The sequence below is a fragment of the Euphorbia lathyris genome, chromosome 3 (assembly GCF_963576675.1).
Source record: "Euphorbia lathyris chromosome 3, ddEupLath1.1, whole genome shotgun sequence".
Lineage (NCBI taxonomy): Eukaryota > Viridiplantae > Streptophyta > Magnoliopsida > Malpighiales > Euphorbiaceae > Euphorbia > Euphorbia lathyris.
In genome coordinates, this window is record NC_088912.1 from 80,538,303 (window position 1) to 80,555,307 (window position 17,005).

General features: G+C 33.5%; 2 protein-coding genes and 1 pseudogene across 4 annotated transcripts; 1 reads left to right on the plus strand and 2 right to left on the minus strand.

Annotated features, from left to right (window-relative positions):
* Window positions 1-2,764: 2,764 nt before the first annotated feature.
* LOC136223326 (ELF3-like protein 2) lies at window positions 2,765-8,098 on the plus strand. Of its 3 annotated transcripts, XM_066011256.1 has the most exons (6): window positions 2,765-3,078; window positions 3,542-3,802; window positions 4,758-5,776; window positions 6,664-6,715; window positions 6,830-7,462; window positions 7,545-8,098. In XM_066011256.1, the coding sequence occupies exons 2-6, from the start codon at window positions 3,560-3,562 to the stop codon at window positions 7,848-7,850; spliced, it is 2,253 nt and encodes a 750-aa protein (XP_065867328.1). In that variant the 5' UTR covers window positions 2,765-3,078; window positions 3,542-3,559; the 3' UTR covers window positions 7,851-8,098. The 3 variants fall into 3 exon arrangements, with proteins under 3 accessions (XP_065867328.1, XP_065867326.1, XP_065867329.1); XM_066011254.1 differs by having other exon boundaries at window positions 2,765-3,802; XM_066011257.1 differs by having other exon boundaries at window positions 2,765-3,802; window positions 7,548-8,098.
* A 1,160-nt stretch (window positions 8,099-9,258) lies between these two features.
* On the minus strand, window positions 9,259-11,253 carry LOC136222740 (protein neprosin-like). The gene is made up of 7 exons (XM_066010468.1): window positions 11,158-11,253; window positions 10,931-11,017; window positions 10,670-10,837; window positions 10,193-10,354; window positions 10,023-10,067; window positions 9,771-9,917; window positions 9,259-9,694 (listed from the first exon to the last, which is right to left on the minus strand). The coding sequence occupies exons 1-7, from the start codon at window positions 11,251-11,253 to the stop codon at window positions 9,308-9,310; spliced, it is 1,092 nt and encodes a 363-aa protein (XP_065866540.1). The 3' UTR covers window positions 9,259-9,307.
* A 2,106-nt stretch (window positions 11,254-13,359) lies between these two features.
* On the minus strand, window positions 13,360-16,276 carry LOC136222741 (protein neprosin-like; annotated as a pseudogene).
* Between the last annotated feature and the right edge of the window lie 729 nt (window positions 16,277-17,005).

The window sequence follows — 17,005 nt, forward strand, 5'->3', positions numbered from 1 at the left end:
AAATTCTATGAACACAAATAATAAAATAGTTGAAATAGAGGCCTTTCATGGTTGTTTAACTTTCTTTTCCTTAAATAACCTCTATGCATTTTTTGTGATTTTTTACTCTAAATCTATCGTAAATATCCTAATTCATAAAATTGGTTTTTTTATTAAATATAATTTGTTTCTAATTTTTACATGATACATGGATATAATTTAACTGATGATACATAGATGGTGTATTTATTGTCTAATTTAACAGAAAATTATACATAAATGATCGTAACTGATTTACACATTGGTTATGTAAGTAATTCAAACTCTGTTTAGCATGCATAAAACTGTTTGGATATTACTCTTCCTCTTAACTAAAATAGTTATTATCTGGTGTGACAATCTATATACCAATTGACGTGTTAAAATAGTAACATACCGCAGTTCTATTCGCGATGAAGTTTGATTCACCCATAACTGGATCGTCCAAGAGAAGTTTAATATGTTAAAAAATAAATACTCAAGAGCTTAATATTTCCATTTAAAATATTAGAGTTTAAGATCAATGACTTAATAATGTAAAAATTAAATTGATAAGGGGTTAAATATGCATTTTTTTTTTCAAAATCAGATATCATATTAATTTAATTATATTTGATATATTTAAAAATATATATACCGTGCATTGTACGGGTGCAAGACTAGTTAATTAGAAATCTTACAAAAAAAAATAATATAAATGTTAACATTACTAATTAATTAGGTATAAGATGTAAAAAAATACTGATAATGTATATAGTCAAGAGCGATTTTACTCCTAACGTTGATAGGCAATAGCAATTTTACTCTTATAAGTTCGGTCAATTTGAAAAATAATTTATCAAAATATCCTCTCGATCATTAACCTTGTCATCTACATTTTACAAATGTGTCATTTATTATTCATTAGTAACAGACCACAAATATATTATTAAATCACAAAAATATGAAATCTGTTTTCTTAGAACCAACTGATATGCAATTAGTGAAAAATAACGAATAAATAATATGTGTTGTATAATAATGTCTGAAATTGTCCCAACTTGTCAATGTTAGGGGTAAATTTGCTATTGACCGCCAATATTAGAGGTAAAATTGTTATTGACTGCCAACATTATGGGTAAAATTGCACAATTTTAGATGTTAGAGATAAAATTGCTTTTGACTATAAATGTTAGAGGTATTTTTACACTTTCTCTCAACTAATTATTATATGAGTTAGTAGCTAATTTTTTAATCCAATTAAACAGTTGGAGATTGATTAAATATTCTTTAAGTAGTATCTGTTTAGTTCTAATTTTTTAGCTATTTTCACTACAAATAACAGAATATAAATATTTAATTATAATTGATAAATAATTGTTTTTTTTTTGTTTTTTTATAGTTATATGAAAGAAAATTTAACTAAGATCTATCAATCTTTAACAAATAACAATAATAATAAAAACAACAGCTAAACCAAATAAGTCTGAAACCTTTGTCTTTCTTGCATACATTCACAATTAAAATTGGAACATAGCGGAAGGTATTAGAGACTCTTTCCAATCAAGCTAAGGATACGTTTGGTTTACTTGCTATTATGTTGCTGTTTATTGTTTGCTGTTGGAAAAGTAGGGAATCATTTCTTTTATAAAAAACTATTTTTCATGTATGAAAAGACAAACAATAGCTTTTAACCAAACACTTAAACCTCTCATTTTCAATATGAAAAGGCAACATGAGGTGAAAATGGAATAAACAACTTTAGCTAGTGATTCGGAATATCATCACAAGGCCCACTAGGCCCAAGCCCAATAGAAGCAAGGCCTAAAGAGGCCCATAAGACCACCACAACTCGCTATAAATACCCCCATCATAGGGAAGGTAGATGAGGATTTTCTCACTCACTACTCGATCGGGTACCCTCTAAGCTCTTCAATTATTTCCTTTAGTAACCATATCGAACATCTAACCGTCTTGAACATCGGAGTGTTCGCAGGGACGACTCCCCGCGCAGGGACGATATCCGAAAACTACGAGAATCCTCGAAGCTGCCCGGTTCACTGTAGTTCATTCCCTAATTAGTTAGTATATAGTCATAGTTTATTGCACCCTTATAAAATATAAAAAATGTAAAAAAAAAAAGCTCTTGTGATTTTATAGGTTTGCTAGCAAAGAAAAAAGAATAACTGTCTTAGTCTTTAATGATGTGACATGTTGATTTTAATGACGTGACACATTGACTTGTTGCATTTAATAACGTGAGACTCTAACTTGTTGATTTAATAATACGATTGGAAAACGGTACTAGTATGCAAAGTGCTCCCTTTTGTTAAAAAGAAAATACAAACAAATTATATTCTTAAATTTACAAATGCATAAAAGGATAGACTTTTATTTACTTTTTATTTTTGATAAATATAGTACAACTTATTAAGTAATACAATGACCTAGATCCTTGTTTGTTTTTTTCTTTGGATCCTAACCCCTCTTATGTAACCAAAAAAAAAGTAATGAATTAGGAGTATATAGGGATAAGAAAAAAACTAAAAAAATTATATTTAAGACATTAATTTATACATATTAATTTGAATATGTATATTTTTGTATGGTGAAAAAGATAAATATTGAAAAAGAATAGTTAATAATTGCATGGATGCATTAGAGAAGTGACAAGTCAACACTGTTACAAAAGGTGAAAAATAGGAAAATCTGTAGCAATAAATTTGGAGAAATTTTGGTTACTCTATCCACTTGTAGGCACTGCAAAAGTATCACCGTAGAAAAGGATTAGCCGATTAGGCAAATATTTTATTTCTTCTATCCGATTGAGTTTGGGGACCTACTTTTTACAAATTACAAAGCTCATATCTTTTCTCTCTTTCTGACCCTTTTTCTGCCTGCATTTCCAACTTCTCTAGCGAATCTATCTTTTTATACATTTATCTTCTGATTCCATCTCCACTCAACTGTTGCTTTCCATTTTCTTTTACCTCTAAACCCCCTTTTTTTATTAACAAAATCTCCTTAATTTTCCAGTGATGTCATGATCTTTTCTTATTGGTGCCTGTGCCTGAATTTGAGGTATAAGTTGAGCTTTTTTGAAATTGGTTAACGGTGGTGGATACTTTGTTTGGGGTAATTGAAAGTTTGGTTTTTTGTTTCTGCATTCAAGGTGTTTGTTGATAGTTTTGAGTCAGGTGAGTTAATCTTTAATAACTTGGAATCCGAATTATGCATCAAGTGGCTCCTTTGGCTATCTGGGTTCACCTGCTTTTTAGGTTTTGATGTCACGAAAATTCTCCTTTTCAAAGTTGGTTGTCCTTTAGATACTTTCTACAATTGAGTGGATTCCTTACAAGTTAACTGGTTTGGCTTATCTGACTGAGTGGCCAAGCGTTTTGGTTTTTCATAATTGGATTCATCCTGAAGGATAATTATTGATTCTCATTGTGGTTGTGTTTCATTGAAATTTTGAAATTGCCATTGGAGTAGGCTTAAACTCATTGCTAATTGAATCTTATTCTGAATTTTCTGAAATCAAAAGAAGTTGTTAGTGAAATTGATGTTGAAGAAAGAGATCATAGGAATGAGAGAGCCAAAAGACGAGGACAGAGTGAGGAGTCCTATGTTTCCTAGGCTTCATGTTAATGATACTGAGAAAGGGGGGCCAAGGGCACCTCCAAGGAACAAGATGGCTCTCTATGAACAACTTAGTATACCTTCTCAAAGGCTTGGCTCTGGATCAGTACTCATGATGCCTCTCCCTAATGAAACCTCGATGGCCTCTTCCATGTCCTCAAGCCATGTGAGTTTGGTTGCTACTTTTCTAATTTTAATTTAGCTTTTTGGCATATAGGCAATGAATGTAGTTTGATTTCTCTATTAGTTTATTGGCAATCACAATCTGTTGGATCCTGATTATGGAATATGAAGTACATTTAGAACTGACTGGCAATGTAACATAGGCCTTGCTCTTTGGCAAATGCACCACCTAATCAGTGACGGGAATGCCTATAGGTGGTTAATTGAATTTTTTTGGGCGCCTTTACCCTAAAAATTAAATTTCAATAGAGTTTTCAGGCGACAAGTGGGTGCTCAACCCTCCCAACCCCCCCAGATCCGTCCGTGCACATAATTATCATTATAAGTTTGTCATATATCCTTTTATCAGCCCTTCAAGAGTTGGTCTTCTAGATTTTGTTGTGATCTTGAAGTAATGTGGATAGCCCCTTTGATTCCTCCATCTACTCTGGTAATAATTTTGTTGATCATCCCATTTAAACTAAAAGATACCATGAGTAGAACAATTCTTTCCTTTTTCATCTTCGAGAAAGAAGTTGGTGAATTACTTTGAGCTTAGTAGATGACATTGGCTGTGGACTTCGCAGGAAAAGCCTCTGACTTGAACTGATATAAGTTTTTCTTATCACATTAAACACTTCTTGAACTAATAATTTACCTCATTGTCACACTTTTTTTTCTCCCCTCTTTTTCTTAAATCAAAATGAGAGAAAACAAAAAATCAACTTTCCAACTCTAAAAGTGCTTGGTGTAACATTGTTTGAAAAGCAGTAAGTTTAAGTTGCATATTTCCTTAGTTGTAGGTTCTTGAGTGTTAGGCTTTATGGTTTGAATCGTTGTTTTAACTGCCCATTTGTCTTCCAGCCAATTGTTTATGGCTCTATAGATAATATCAATTTATATACTTTTCTGCATCGTATTTGTGTGGGTTTCAACTTTCAAGTGATTCATATTCGCAGGCTGGTGGCTTTGAAAGAAGTATGTTTACCCCATTCTGCAACTCTCCAGCACCTTCACAATCTGAGACTTCCTTTACTCCACACTCTGGTGGAGTTGCGCTAAACACTAAGATGTCAAGTCCAGAACAGAAATCCGTAAATTCCCGAGATGATCAAAGTTTGAATTCCACTCAACCATTGTCATCCAGTGCTAAATGCAATTCAGTTCAATCACACAATTCCAACTTGAGAAACTTCTTACTAAAGAAGCCAGGAGATGCAGATAATATAAGACCTCATAGCTCTGCCCAGTCTGGAGCAGTGCTGCATTATAGCAGCAATTGCCAGAGTAAAGACCGAGAAAATCAACCTTACTGGAATATGAGCTTCTCAGTGCAGTTTAAAAATATTTCTGAAAACCAGAAGAGTAAAATTGGCATCATAGATGTACGGGAAAGAGAAACTTTGAGCAATCAAACTGAGGAAAGCAGAAAAATATCCGATTCTTGTCAGAATCCTGCGGAAAAATCTTTTTCACTTCTGTCAAATAAAACTTTGGTAGATGCATCTTGTAGCCCATCAGGAAAAGTTATATGTACGAAATCATTGAAGCGAGTCCACCCATCTTCCGACCAGGAATACGGAAGAAACAAAGTTGATTCCTTAAAAAGGATGCATGGTATGAATGGACGATCAGATCAAAATTTTGTTGCGAAAGAGGAAAAAACAGTCCATAAAGACAAGTCTTTGTTGGAAAATGCTGGGGGAATAGGCAAGGAAAATGCTTCTAAGGTGACAAATGAGTCATGTTCTAAGTTATCTCTTCATGTTGATAAAAGAAGTCATAATGTTATTGAGAGTGGCGGCAAAAGCGACAAAGACAGAAACCGCGGATCTTTGCAAGTGGTAGATGTTAAAAGACATAATTTATCAGAAACCTTCGAAGTCGACTCTTTATCTGCTCAGAATATAACTCCTGATGATGTTGTAAGAATAATTGGAGAGAAACAATTCTGGAAAGCAAGAAAAGCTATTGTTGAGTAAGTACCTCATCTACTAGTTTCTGTTTTACATAGTTTCAGGAAATCAGCATCAAACTTGTGGATTTTATCTTTCTAAATTTCCATATAGTTATACACTTCATCCGCACTGATTTGTTCAATAATCTTGATTTATAGTGGTCTGTAGTTATTATTTTCCGGAGTAGAAGTCCTACAATGTATTGAAATATTCTACTTCTTCCTTGGAGCACATGCTTTTCCGACTATGAATTGAAGTTGTCTAGGCTTATAACCATCCTAGACCCAGATTTCTAGCTCAATGTATTGGCTATTACTATAATTATCTGTAGAGCGAGATCATCTACGTAATGATTGTTAAAATATTGTTTATCAAACAACCTTATACAAGAAGGAAAATAATTGATAATGCTTCTGTCAGCAGTGATGCTAGGTAATCCAGTTTATTGAACGAAACTTGTTTGGCTGAAGTGTTTATAGAAATGAAATCTTAGAAATCCAGCTTCATGGATAATTGCATTGGAATATGCCATTTATAGCTTTAAGAATTATGCATTATGAGTTTTTCAATTGACAATCTCCTCTTCAAAATTACTGCAAAGCTGTTTCAATGTAAAGATCATCTGCAAGGATTTAACTGAATGTCTAACTAATGAATGCCTGCACTAACTTGTGGAGATGTCACAATGTTCATTGGCACATAAATTGGGGTTTTATTGATTATTCACTGTCTCTCAGGAAAAATTCAAGTATATAGTCTATATATTAGTAGAATAGAGTTTAGAATAATTTGAGATGTAGGATAGCAGAACGGTGATTATTATTCGGCATTTTGATCTATTTATGCTGTTCTCTCAGATGCATTTGATATTAACTGATATATGTACTTCTTTTACGTTTGTTTGCAGTCAACAAAGAACGTTCGGAGTGCAAGTATTTGAATTACATAGGCTCCTGAAGGTGTAGTAGCTCTTCTCTGATCAAGCACTTCGGCTTTTCTTCACATGATTTAGTTTCCTAATTTCTTGAATCTCATAGGAAAGAAACCTGATGTATGATGTTGTTTTGAAACAGGTGCAAAAATTGATTGCTACATCACCAAATCTATTGCTTAAAGACGGCATTTATTTGAGAAAAGCATTATTGAAGTCATCACCGGTGCGGAAGGTTCCATCTGAGCATGCCATACAACAGCCACCACCGATTGCTAAATCCAAAGACGGTTCTCAGAAGCCATGTCCTATCGCTGAATCACCTGATGAACATGCAGTTGAGAAGCTGCCCCTTCCTTCGGTCCACGTTGAAACTGACAAAGGAGTTGCACATGAATCCAATCGCGAGTCTCATTCTCATTCTGGAGCTGCAGGTCCAGCTCCTAATGCTACTGATACTAGAGCACCTCCGTGGTGTGTCCCGGGACCTGGGAATCAGTGGCTAGTTCCTGTCATGTCCCCTTCTGAGGGCCTTGTTTACAAGCCATACACAGCTCCATGTCATCCACATACAGGTTACATAGCACCAGTTTATGCCAATTGTCCTCCTCCTGCAGGGAGTGGAGACTTTCTAAATGCAGTTTATGGAGTCCCGGCTTCCCACCAACAAGGTATCGGTATCGTCCCCTCTGCCCCTCCTTTTGGACAAACATACTTTCCGCAATGCGTTATGCCGATAATGCCTTCATCGGTCTCAGGCTCAGCGGTTGAGCAGGTGAGCCCATTTTCTGGCCTTCAGTCAAATGTTAATACTCAAATATCAGTCATTGATGTTACCTTAACTTCATTTTTCGCAGCAGAACTCGTGTAACATGTCAAGCCAGATGAGTCGAACAATCTCATATCGTGTTGGGAAAGTTGAAGCATCAAAGGAAAACGAAATCCAGGGAAGTACAGCAAGTAGTCTCCCTCCGAGGCCTAACGGACACGCACTGCCTCTTTTTCCTACAGAACCAACATCACAGGCATCAGATCAAAATGCTCAAAGTAACGAGCAGCAGACGCATGTGATTAAGGTTGTTCCTCACAACCGTAGATTAGCTACGGAATCAGCAGCCCGGATTTTCCAGTCCATACAAGAAGAAAGAAAACAGTGTTATTAGTTTATGAGAAAATGTAAGCGGACATAGTTTTCTTAGTAGTCTTTGAATAATTTGTAAATGAAGCTGTATCATGTATATCAAGGGTATGTAAATACATTCTGTGTAATGAATACACATTTAGGAAGTTCCCATTGATATTAGAAGGCAGAAGGTCCTGATATTTTAAGAAAATATTCAGCCTTTGCGCTATTATGTTGTATTTTATGTTACTTTTTATTAAAAGAAATAAGGAAAATCCATCCAAGATATGTGCTGAACGTGCTTCTGTTGCTGTAATTTTAATCCAAGCTGGAATTCTATTTTCTTATTTTAATTATTTTAGTGGCCGAGAGCGAGCCTTGGCGCAATGGTAAAAGTTGTTGTCGTGTGACCGAGAAGTCACGGGTTCAAGTCTTAGGAATGATCTCTTGCCAAAAATTTGGCACTAGCACAAAGAACAAAGAAGGCTTATGAGGTTAATGCATGTTTTGCAGGCACAAGAACAAAGAAGGCTTATGAGGTTAATGCATGCTTTGCAGGCACAAGAACAAAGAATTCTTCAAATGCCGGCTTTCAGCGTGGATGAATCCACAAAACATCCTTCAACCTTCCTGCATCATCTATATTGATCAAATAGAAAATATCTTGATCTCTTTTTTTGCAAATTATAAAACATTTTGCTTATTGCATCCGCATTGCCCACACCGAGCCTTTGCCTCCTGCTGTCAATGAAATTCCTGCAATCTCTTGGTAAGCAACCAAAGTTTTTTGGTCCACCACTCTGAACTTGCATCATTCTAATTCTCTTGGATACCCTTATCTAGTTGCCGCTATGTGTGGATAGTTAAACTTCTTTCAATAGGCATCATTCTTGTGGTAGTCATTCGAGTTTTAACTACCGAACGATCATTTTTAAATGCAACACCGATTTTAGTTTCCCAACCTACCTTTTTTTTCTTTTTCTGAGCTACTCTTTTCCTCCACCTATCATAGCTTAACGTCATATACTTATCTTCGCATGACATTCCTACTTGTGTACCATGTTTCACGTCCATATTAATATTCTCATCGATCTACATGCTTCTTCACTAATGGTATTGTGCCCAAGTGCTTCATCGTTCAGGCATGTGGTACCATTAAAGTGTCCTTATTGTCGTCTGCTTCATTATGCAGGCATGTGTTATCAAAGTCAATGTCGTCATCTGATGACCTAAATATCTGCTGAATTAATTGGTATTTGTATCAGTCACCAATTTCTCTGGTAAATAAAGTAAAAATTGATGTTCAATTTGTTTTTGAAGGAATTATATGCAATTCCAAAGCGCACAACCATTCATATCTATTTAAACATTAACTCATCAATCATTACCTTTCTCGTAAATGATAATCGAAGATGGTGACAGTAAATTAAGCTAGAACAAATCTCAAATCGAAACTTTATTTAATTTAAAGATTATTTGTACAACAACTAAACAAAACTAAAGGCATTGTCCAGAAGTAGTAAAACCAGGACCACCATAAAAAAAGTGAACTCCAAAACCATTGAGATCCTTTTCTCTGACTATCAAATCATAACAAAATTCATTAGTAACCATTCGTTGAAGTTGATTCGGCTCTTTAATCTGCCCATTACCATCTATATATTTCAGATTAAACATAAATGCAGCTTTTTTATATCCTACTCCTGGATAATGTCCACTTCCCATTTGTGTGGAAGTATGTCTTTTATTTTTCTCCGAATTCTCAACTTCTCCACCCCAAATAATAGTGTTTGCACTTTCTTTTAGACTTGTAAACAAGTCTGAAGGCCAATATCCTAATTCTTGATTCCCATATCTCAACCACCAATTCCCACTCGTTCGATCCTGCATTCAAACCACATTTCAAACCGACCGAACTATTTACATAGTATTAGATCAGACTGTTATAGAAAAGCGTTACCTTGTGAATAGTTAATTCCATGTAATATTGTGGACCGTTAAAAGTGGATATTGGAGTTGAAATGGAATCGAATGCAATTTTATGGTTGACTTGTACAAAACCGGGGCATTGAAGATTGTAGCATCCCGTTGATCCGTAATTATCTCTCTATAAACCAACATCAAAATATGATCAGATTTTCTTTTTGGGATTAAGAATCACTGACGGATTCCGTCGCGAATAAAATTAATTACCGACGGAGAAATATCTTACCGTCCAATAAATAAATAACCTTGCTTTATTATCACCAGCTTTAACCTGCAACCACAATTTAATTTATCAAAAAATTATCATATTTTCAGTGATAACATTCAATTAATAAACCGGGATCGTAATAAAATTTCTTAGAGTTTTTTTTTCCATGATCATAAACATTAAATTACCTGCCAACCAGCCTCTATTGAATTTAAATATTTGTCATCACCCCCTTGAACCCAAATTTGGGAAACAGTAGTTTCTCCATCAAATGTTGGTGTATTCCACACGTTTAGTCTTGCAGAAGTTCCAAAGTATGGTCCATCACTTTGAATAAAAGCTTTTGCATACTTGTTTGTATAAAATCAATCAAAATATTAGACGTAAGCAAGCTATAAGGGCTGGGCACGGATCTTAAATTTATTATATTAGATCAAATATCCGAGAAAAAAAATCTAAAATTTAAACAAACTGCTAAACATTTTTTTTTTTGACCGAACTGGTCGAATTTGGTCAAATATAAATAAAATATCATTCAAATTACGAATCTTTTTCTTTCGATATTCGGTCCAATCTAATATGTCAGAATCCATGACCAGTCCTAGAAAACAAAAATCCGGAAATAAAATTAAAGTTTTCGTATAAATAATATATATATGTGATACCTCATGTTTAAAATCTAAACGAACATCAGTCCGAGTTTTTGGTGATAAAAATGAATTTGTCCTTGAAATTGGGATAGATCCTTCTGGACAATTTCCATAGTTCTTCCAGGTTGCAAAGGGGCTCTTGTTTCTTTTTGGCAATATAGGAGGGGATGAACTAGGCCTCAACTGTATAATCAGAAAAATAAAATTTAATTAGATATCAAATTTTAATTAAGCATTTTAATAATAATTGATGAATGAAATTAATCAAAAAATAACCTGAACAATGTGATCTTTGAGAAGAGGATGTCTGAAAGCTGGTTGTTCATAGATATTAACACAGTCAATTATATCACCATCTTCACTCTGTAAAACAAAATGTGTTAGGGGTTTCAATTTCTGACACGATAACAAATTGAAAGAATTCAAACAACAGGATTACATAATTATATATAACATAACATGATTTTGACACAAACCCGAAATTAAGAAACAGTAGTGCAAACCTGTATGGTGAAATTTCTGGCATTAACGTTGATTAAGAAATGAGAAAATGCAATTAGAAAAAATATCCCAACTCTGAGATTATTTTGAAGAGCCATTGAGAAATATGTCTGGTTTTGACAATATGTGGTGTAGTTGAGGATTAAATAGGTGAACTGAATAATGTGTCTTTTAAAATTCTCTCATTTATTCCAATAAATTTGGAGTTATATCTTTTCCTTTTATTATCACATATAGTAATGAATTCAATGCAATGAATTATTATGATATGTTACAAAATTTATTTTGTGAACTGAATTTATCTTTTAGAATTGTCTTGGTATTTATTACCATTATATTATTTCCATATTTAGATGGATTTATTTGCTTTTTAGTTTTTTTTCTTTTTTAACCAAATTCATTATGGTTTTTAACTTTTAATATTATTGATTATCTATTTTATTTCAGATGTTGTTTCTTCTGATTCTTATTTTATTTTGATATTTTGGATTTGGATTTGGAAGTGGATAGACCGTGACCCCAATAGAAACACTTTTTAGGTTTGTTTTTTTTTTTTTTTTTTGTTTTTTTTAATTTTTATCATTGATTTGGTTGTGGGTGTCTTTATTTACGTATACTTTTTAAACCAAAAAGTGCATGTTATTAAATATTTCCATGGGATGTGGTGTAAATTGCTTAGGAGAGGAAAAATCATACAGATATAAAAGACAAAGAAATTACACGGCTTAAAGACGAAAAATCATAAAGAAATAAGACACAAATAATGCATCCAAGAAAGATAGATGGAGCCATTAGATTATTTTTTTCTTTATTGGCTTAATACGTCATTTAACTCATGTTCAAAAAGTTTGATCCAGTTTCTAAACTTCTAAACTTTTAAAGTATTCTGAAAGTATTTTCAACTAACATAAAATTTTAACTTAGCCTATTGAACTTACTTAAAATGTAATCAATTAATCATTCGGTTACAAAATAAGTAAATGCATGAGCACGTGCCTCAAAATATTATTACCTGTAAAACTTGTGTTCTCTACTATTAGAATCGCATACTCCGACTTTGGTCGTTTTAATTTTTTTTAAGACGTGTGCATCACATTTTCTGCATTTAACTTACTTTTTTGTAATTGTGTGATTAATTGATTATATTTTACGCTAATTGAACATTTTATGCAAGTTAAGGGGCACTTTAATTAAAAAGGTCAATCAAGTTTTTTTTTATCAAGTTCAAAAGGAAAAAAAAAGTATGAAGACTTTTTTTATTACTTGAGTTTGTTTCATTTATTTCTTAAAAGTTTTGGGTAATCAACTTATTATCCTTGGTTGTATTTGAAAACTTAAAGGAGTCAATGGACTTCTTTAATTAATAATAAGTAATGATAATATCCGTAAATGTTAAACTAAAAGCATGGCTCTCCAAGATATAATCAAAGAAAAGTCTTCTCATCTTCTCGTTTTAAAGGAAGTAAACCCTGAGTACCATGTGGCACTATCATGAAATACCAAGCGATCACCCATGAGCAAAGATCCACGTGGCACCATCACAAAAGATCACACAATCACCTACAAGATTAGGTCGCATGATACGATCCGGGCAGAGATCAAGCGGTTACAACATGTTATCTCTGATCCCGTCAATAACAGACCTAGTGAGTTACACGAGTCCGCCTATCAATTAACGACATGTATCTGTACGCATTCCAAGATTTGTAACTATCCGAGTCAGCTCATGTGCATTATAAATAGAGTGAGACATACGCATTCAATCATTAGTTCATTATTCAGTTTTTATTCGCTGTTGTTTTTATTCTCATCTTGTCCCTAAAATTTCACTTAGGCATCGGAACAGAGTCGTTGGTGCTCGGCCCCTTCTTTGATTCTTTTTCTATCTAATTACAGGCTTACTCAGGGATCTACATGATTCAACCACGTTAATAATATTTTAGGAATGTCTTCTTCGATTTTATGACGTTCTCTAAAGAATTCATGTATGGATGTATAGTTAATTGTTACAACTTCATAAGAACAAAAAATAATAAATAATATTGTTACATTCAGTACTGAGGCAGTGAACCAAACATTAAAGTACCATGTAGTCTTTCATTAAAGCAACAAATTCAAACATGTGTTACATTATCTCAATAGAGACTTTTATTTTTATATTTCTTTGCAAATTAAGTTAATCTTAGTTTGCTTGTTTGGAATATCTATTGGCACTTTGCTGATAATCCAGGACCCCCAAAATAAAAATGAACCGCCAATTGGGTACCTCTTTTTCCGAAATTCAAATCGTAACAACCAGGATTCGTAACAAGTTGTATCAAGTTTCCAGGATCGGGAACGATTGTAGCTCCAGAATTATCAATATATCCAAGATTTCCAACATATGCAGCTTTTCCATAACCTTCACCACTAAAATGACCACTTCCCATTTGAGTAGTAGTGTGTTTTCCATTTGGTCTCGAATTTGTGATCTCTCCTCCCCAAGTTACCTGCCCGGAACTTTCCGCTAAACTTGTGAAAATACTGCCTGGCCAATACCCTATCTCTTCCTTTCCAACTCGCAGCCACCAATTTCCACTAATTTTATCCTGAAATATATAAGAGTCGTTATATATGCGAGTCAATCAAATTTGTGACGAAACTTATCCATTTAGCGACGAAATTCCAACTTCTCGCCACTTAGTATCAAATTAGTGACGAAATTCATACATTTAGCGACGAAATGTCAATCTCTGACGAAAGTTGTACTTTTAGCGACGAAATTTGTACTTTTAGCGACGAATAATTGTAATTGTAATTATTAAAATGTAGAAATTACCTTATGTATAAATATTTGCAATTGATATTGGTTTGAATTGTAAGTGGATACTGGACCTAAATTAGCACCGATGACAATATTCCTACTGGTTTGCACAAAACCGGGGCAATCGAGATTGTAACATCCTGTACTTTGGTAGTTATCCCTCTGATAATAATATAATTAAAATCGAATCAGCAGTAGGTAAACCAAACGGGCCTTTGGTATTTAAAGAGGAAATTAAAAAGAGTTTTACCGTCCAGTAAATAAAGAACTTTGGTTTACGAACACCCGAAAGAGAAGGATAAACAAGCCAGCCAGCCTCAATGGTATTTAAAGCTTGGCCATGACCTGCTAGAAGCCAAACTTGAGATAAACTAAATTCTCCAAGACCATCAGCTGTTGCTGGATTCCATACATTAAGGCTTGCTCTTGCTCCATAGTATGGACCTCCAATCTCATTAACTGTCACGTACTTTATTCATATATATATATATATATACAAATCAGCAATTAATCATAAATAATTATAAACAAACAATTAAGGAACTTTCTTTATTTTTAATTAATCATTTACATTCAGTTGCGGAGCCAGCCCTAAGAGCTAGGCGTGCAAATTTCGACCCCACCCTGTGTAAAGGCTAGGTCAAATTACTTTGCCCCAGTCCAGGCTAAAATTTTGGACATTGTCTTCTTTGTTAGGGTATTTCGGTAGTAATACTACCGATCAATGAATTCACGACACATATATATATTTTTTCTTTCCACCAATCATATCATGCAGTGGTATTCAAAACGATTTTCATTGGTCGGGAATTCCGAAAGTACTGTAAAATTTCTTAGTTAAGTTAAATAAATCCATATCATATGTACTGAAGTTTCAACCTAAATAATTTGGCCTAAATTTTATGACATAAATATGATGAAATTTGTTTTTATAAAATAAACAAATTTTATTGTAAGATCCTTTTTCAATATTTAAAATGGATATATAGGAATTTCCAAATCAAACCGACAGTAGTTTTCACCTGGTCAGTGACTGACCAAGTGAATTTGTTCAGTCAGCGTTAGATCTAGGCTTGTTAAAATCATATGGTGGAGATTAAAACAATCGTATGGATTAGATTTACATCTCCTAAATCTAACGGTGACTGACCAAATTCACTTGGTCAGATCAGGTGAAAATCACTGATCAAACCGAACTGGACCTTTTTGGTTTGACAATATTCTGTTATTTATCATATTCTATTCAATTTATGTAATTATATAAATTTCAGTTCGGTTCACTTAATAATTAAACCAAACCAATGCCCTGGCAGTGAATGCTTCGACACCTCGTGTATAAAAAACATCAGGCGCTAGTCGGACGGACAGAGCCTTCGAGATTAATCAGGGATTAGTTGAGAATTAATCAGAAAATAATTAGGGGATTACTAAACCATATTTGTGAAACAATGTCCAAGTCTTAAACCATATTCGAAAACAATAAAAACAATCATGAATAATCATACGATAATGTTCAAAAGTGATTTATAATAAAGTAAAAAAAAAATAATAATAAAAAAGCTTTTGTTTATTGCCTAGAGACTAAAAAAAGATCAAGATGGACTAATCGGAGAACATCAGGACGGATTTTCGATTTTGAGAGAATGCAGGCGGTCCTTGTTTTTTAAGAGTGAGAATGAGTAGTGCCGGAACCCGAATGGATTGGATTTCATATCTAAAATAGAGAGTTAAACTGTGCCCCTACCTCATGAGCAGTGCCAACAATTTGCAAGGGGTTTGTCTTGTTTTGAAAGAATCCACTCCTTTTCTTATTGTTAAATAATTCTGATCTTGCAATAGGGATTGTTCCTTTTGGGCATTTTACATTCTTTTTCCACCTTTGAAAGCTCTCATCTTTGCTTCCAAATCCAATTGGGGATGAACTTGGTCTTTTCTGTATAATCACATAAATTAAATTTACATAATTTTTACTATAAAATCAAAATTAATAAATTCAAAAGGGGTTAAAGAAGAACCTGAATGGTGTGATTTTTGAGAAGTGGATGACTAAATGCTGGTTGTTTATAAATGTCAACACACTCAATCACATAACCACCTTCCTCGCTCTGCAATTATTTGGGGAGATCATATTTAGCTTTCACATATAAAACAGTGCAATTTTATCGTTCAGCTGATATAACAATTCCAAATTAACAGACCTCTATGGTGTAATTTGTCATCATTCTCCCTTCAACATATTTACTGCATAAAATATGTGAAAATGCTATTAAAACCAAAATCCCAACTGTGAAATCTTTTGGAGGATTTTCAGCAGCCATTGCAGAGATTAATTAATGTAAAAGGCTTAGAGTTAGAACCTGAGATTAAATATATTCATGTTGGTGTGCTTATAAGGTGTTAAGAAATTACTACAGAGGAATTGAATTGGTTGAACATAGACATTTATTTTTAAATGTTAACAAAAATGGCATTTATTATTTAATTAAATTAATTATGTATTAATGGGATATCAAGATGAACAGTTGACTACCTGTTGTCATGTCCTAATTAGAGATTATTTCCGACCAAAAAACTTAAAATCAGAATCATGTTTAAGAAACTACAAATGGTAACCATTTGAATGTAAATGTATTTAATATACAATAGCAGAATAACTAATTAGAAATATATCTATAATTAATTACAAATATATTTATGTAAGAAATTACAAACAAGAATTGGAAATAAAAATTGCTGATTAACTTTTTTTTTCTATTCTATTTGATTTATGGTATTGTATTGGTATATTTAAATAGAGTTGGAGTGGAAAAATACCCATGTAAGAACGTCTCGCTGTTGTCGAGGGCTTTTTGAATCGTTTTTTATAACATCCGAATTTATCCCTGGGGCAAATGTGTAATAATATGGAAAGAGAATGAGCCCACAACACTATATCACGTGGATCATAGCAAGATACACCATACCGGCAAATACGACGAAAGAAGTTGAATGAGAAGGATCCACCCTCACATCTCATCTCAAACGTACATCCGCCATTGAATCTCATC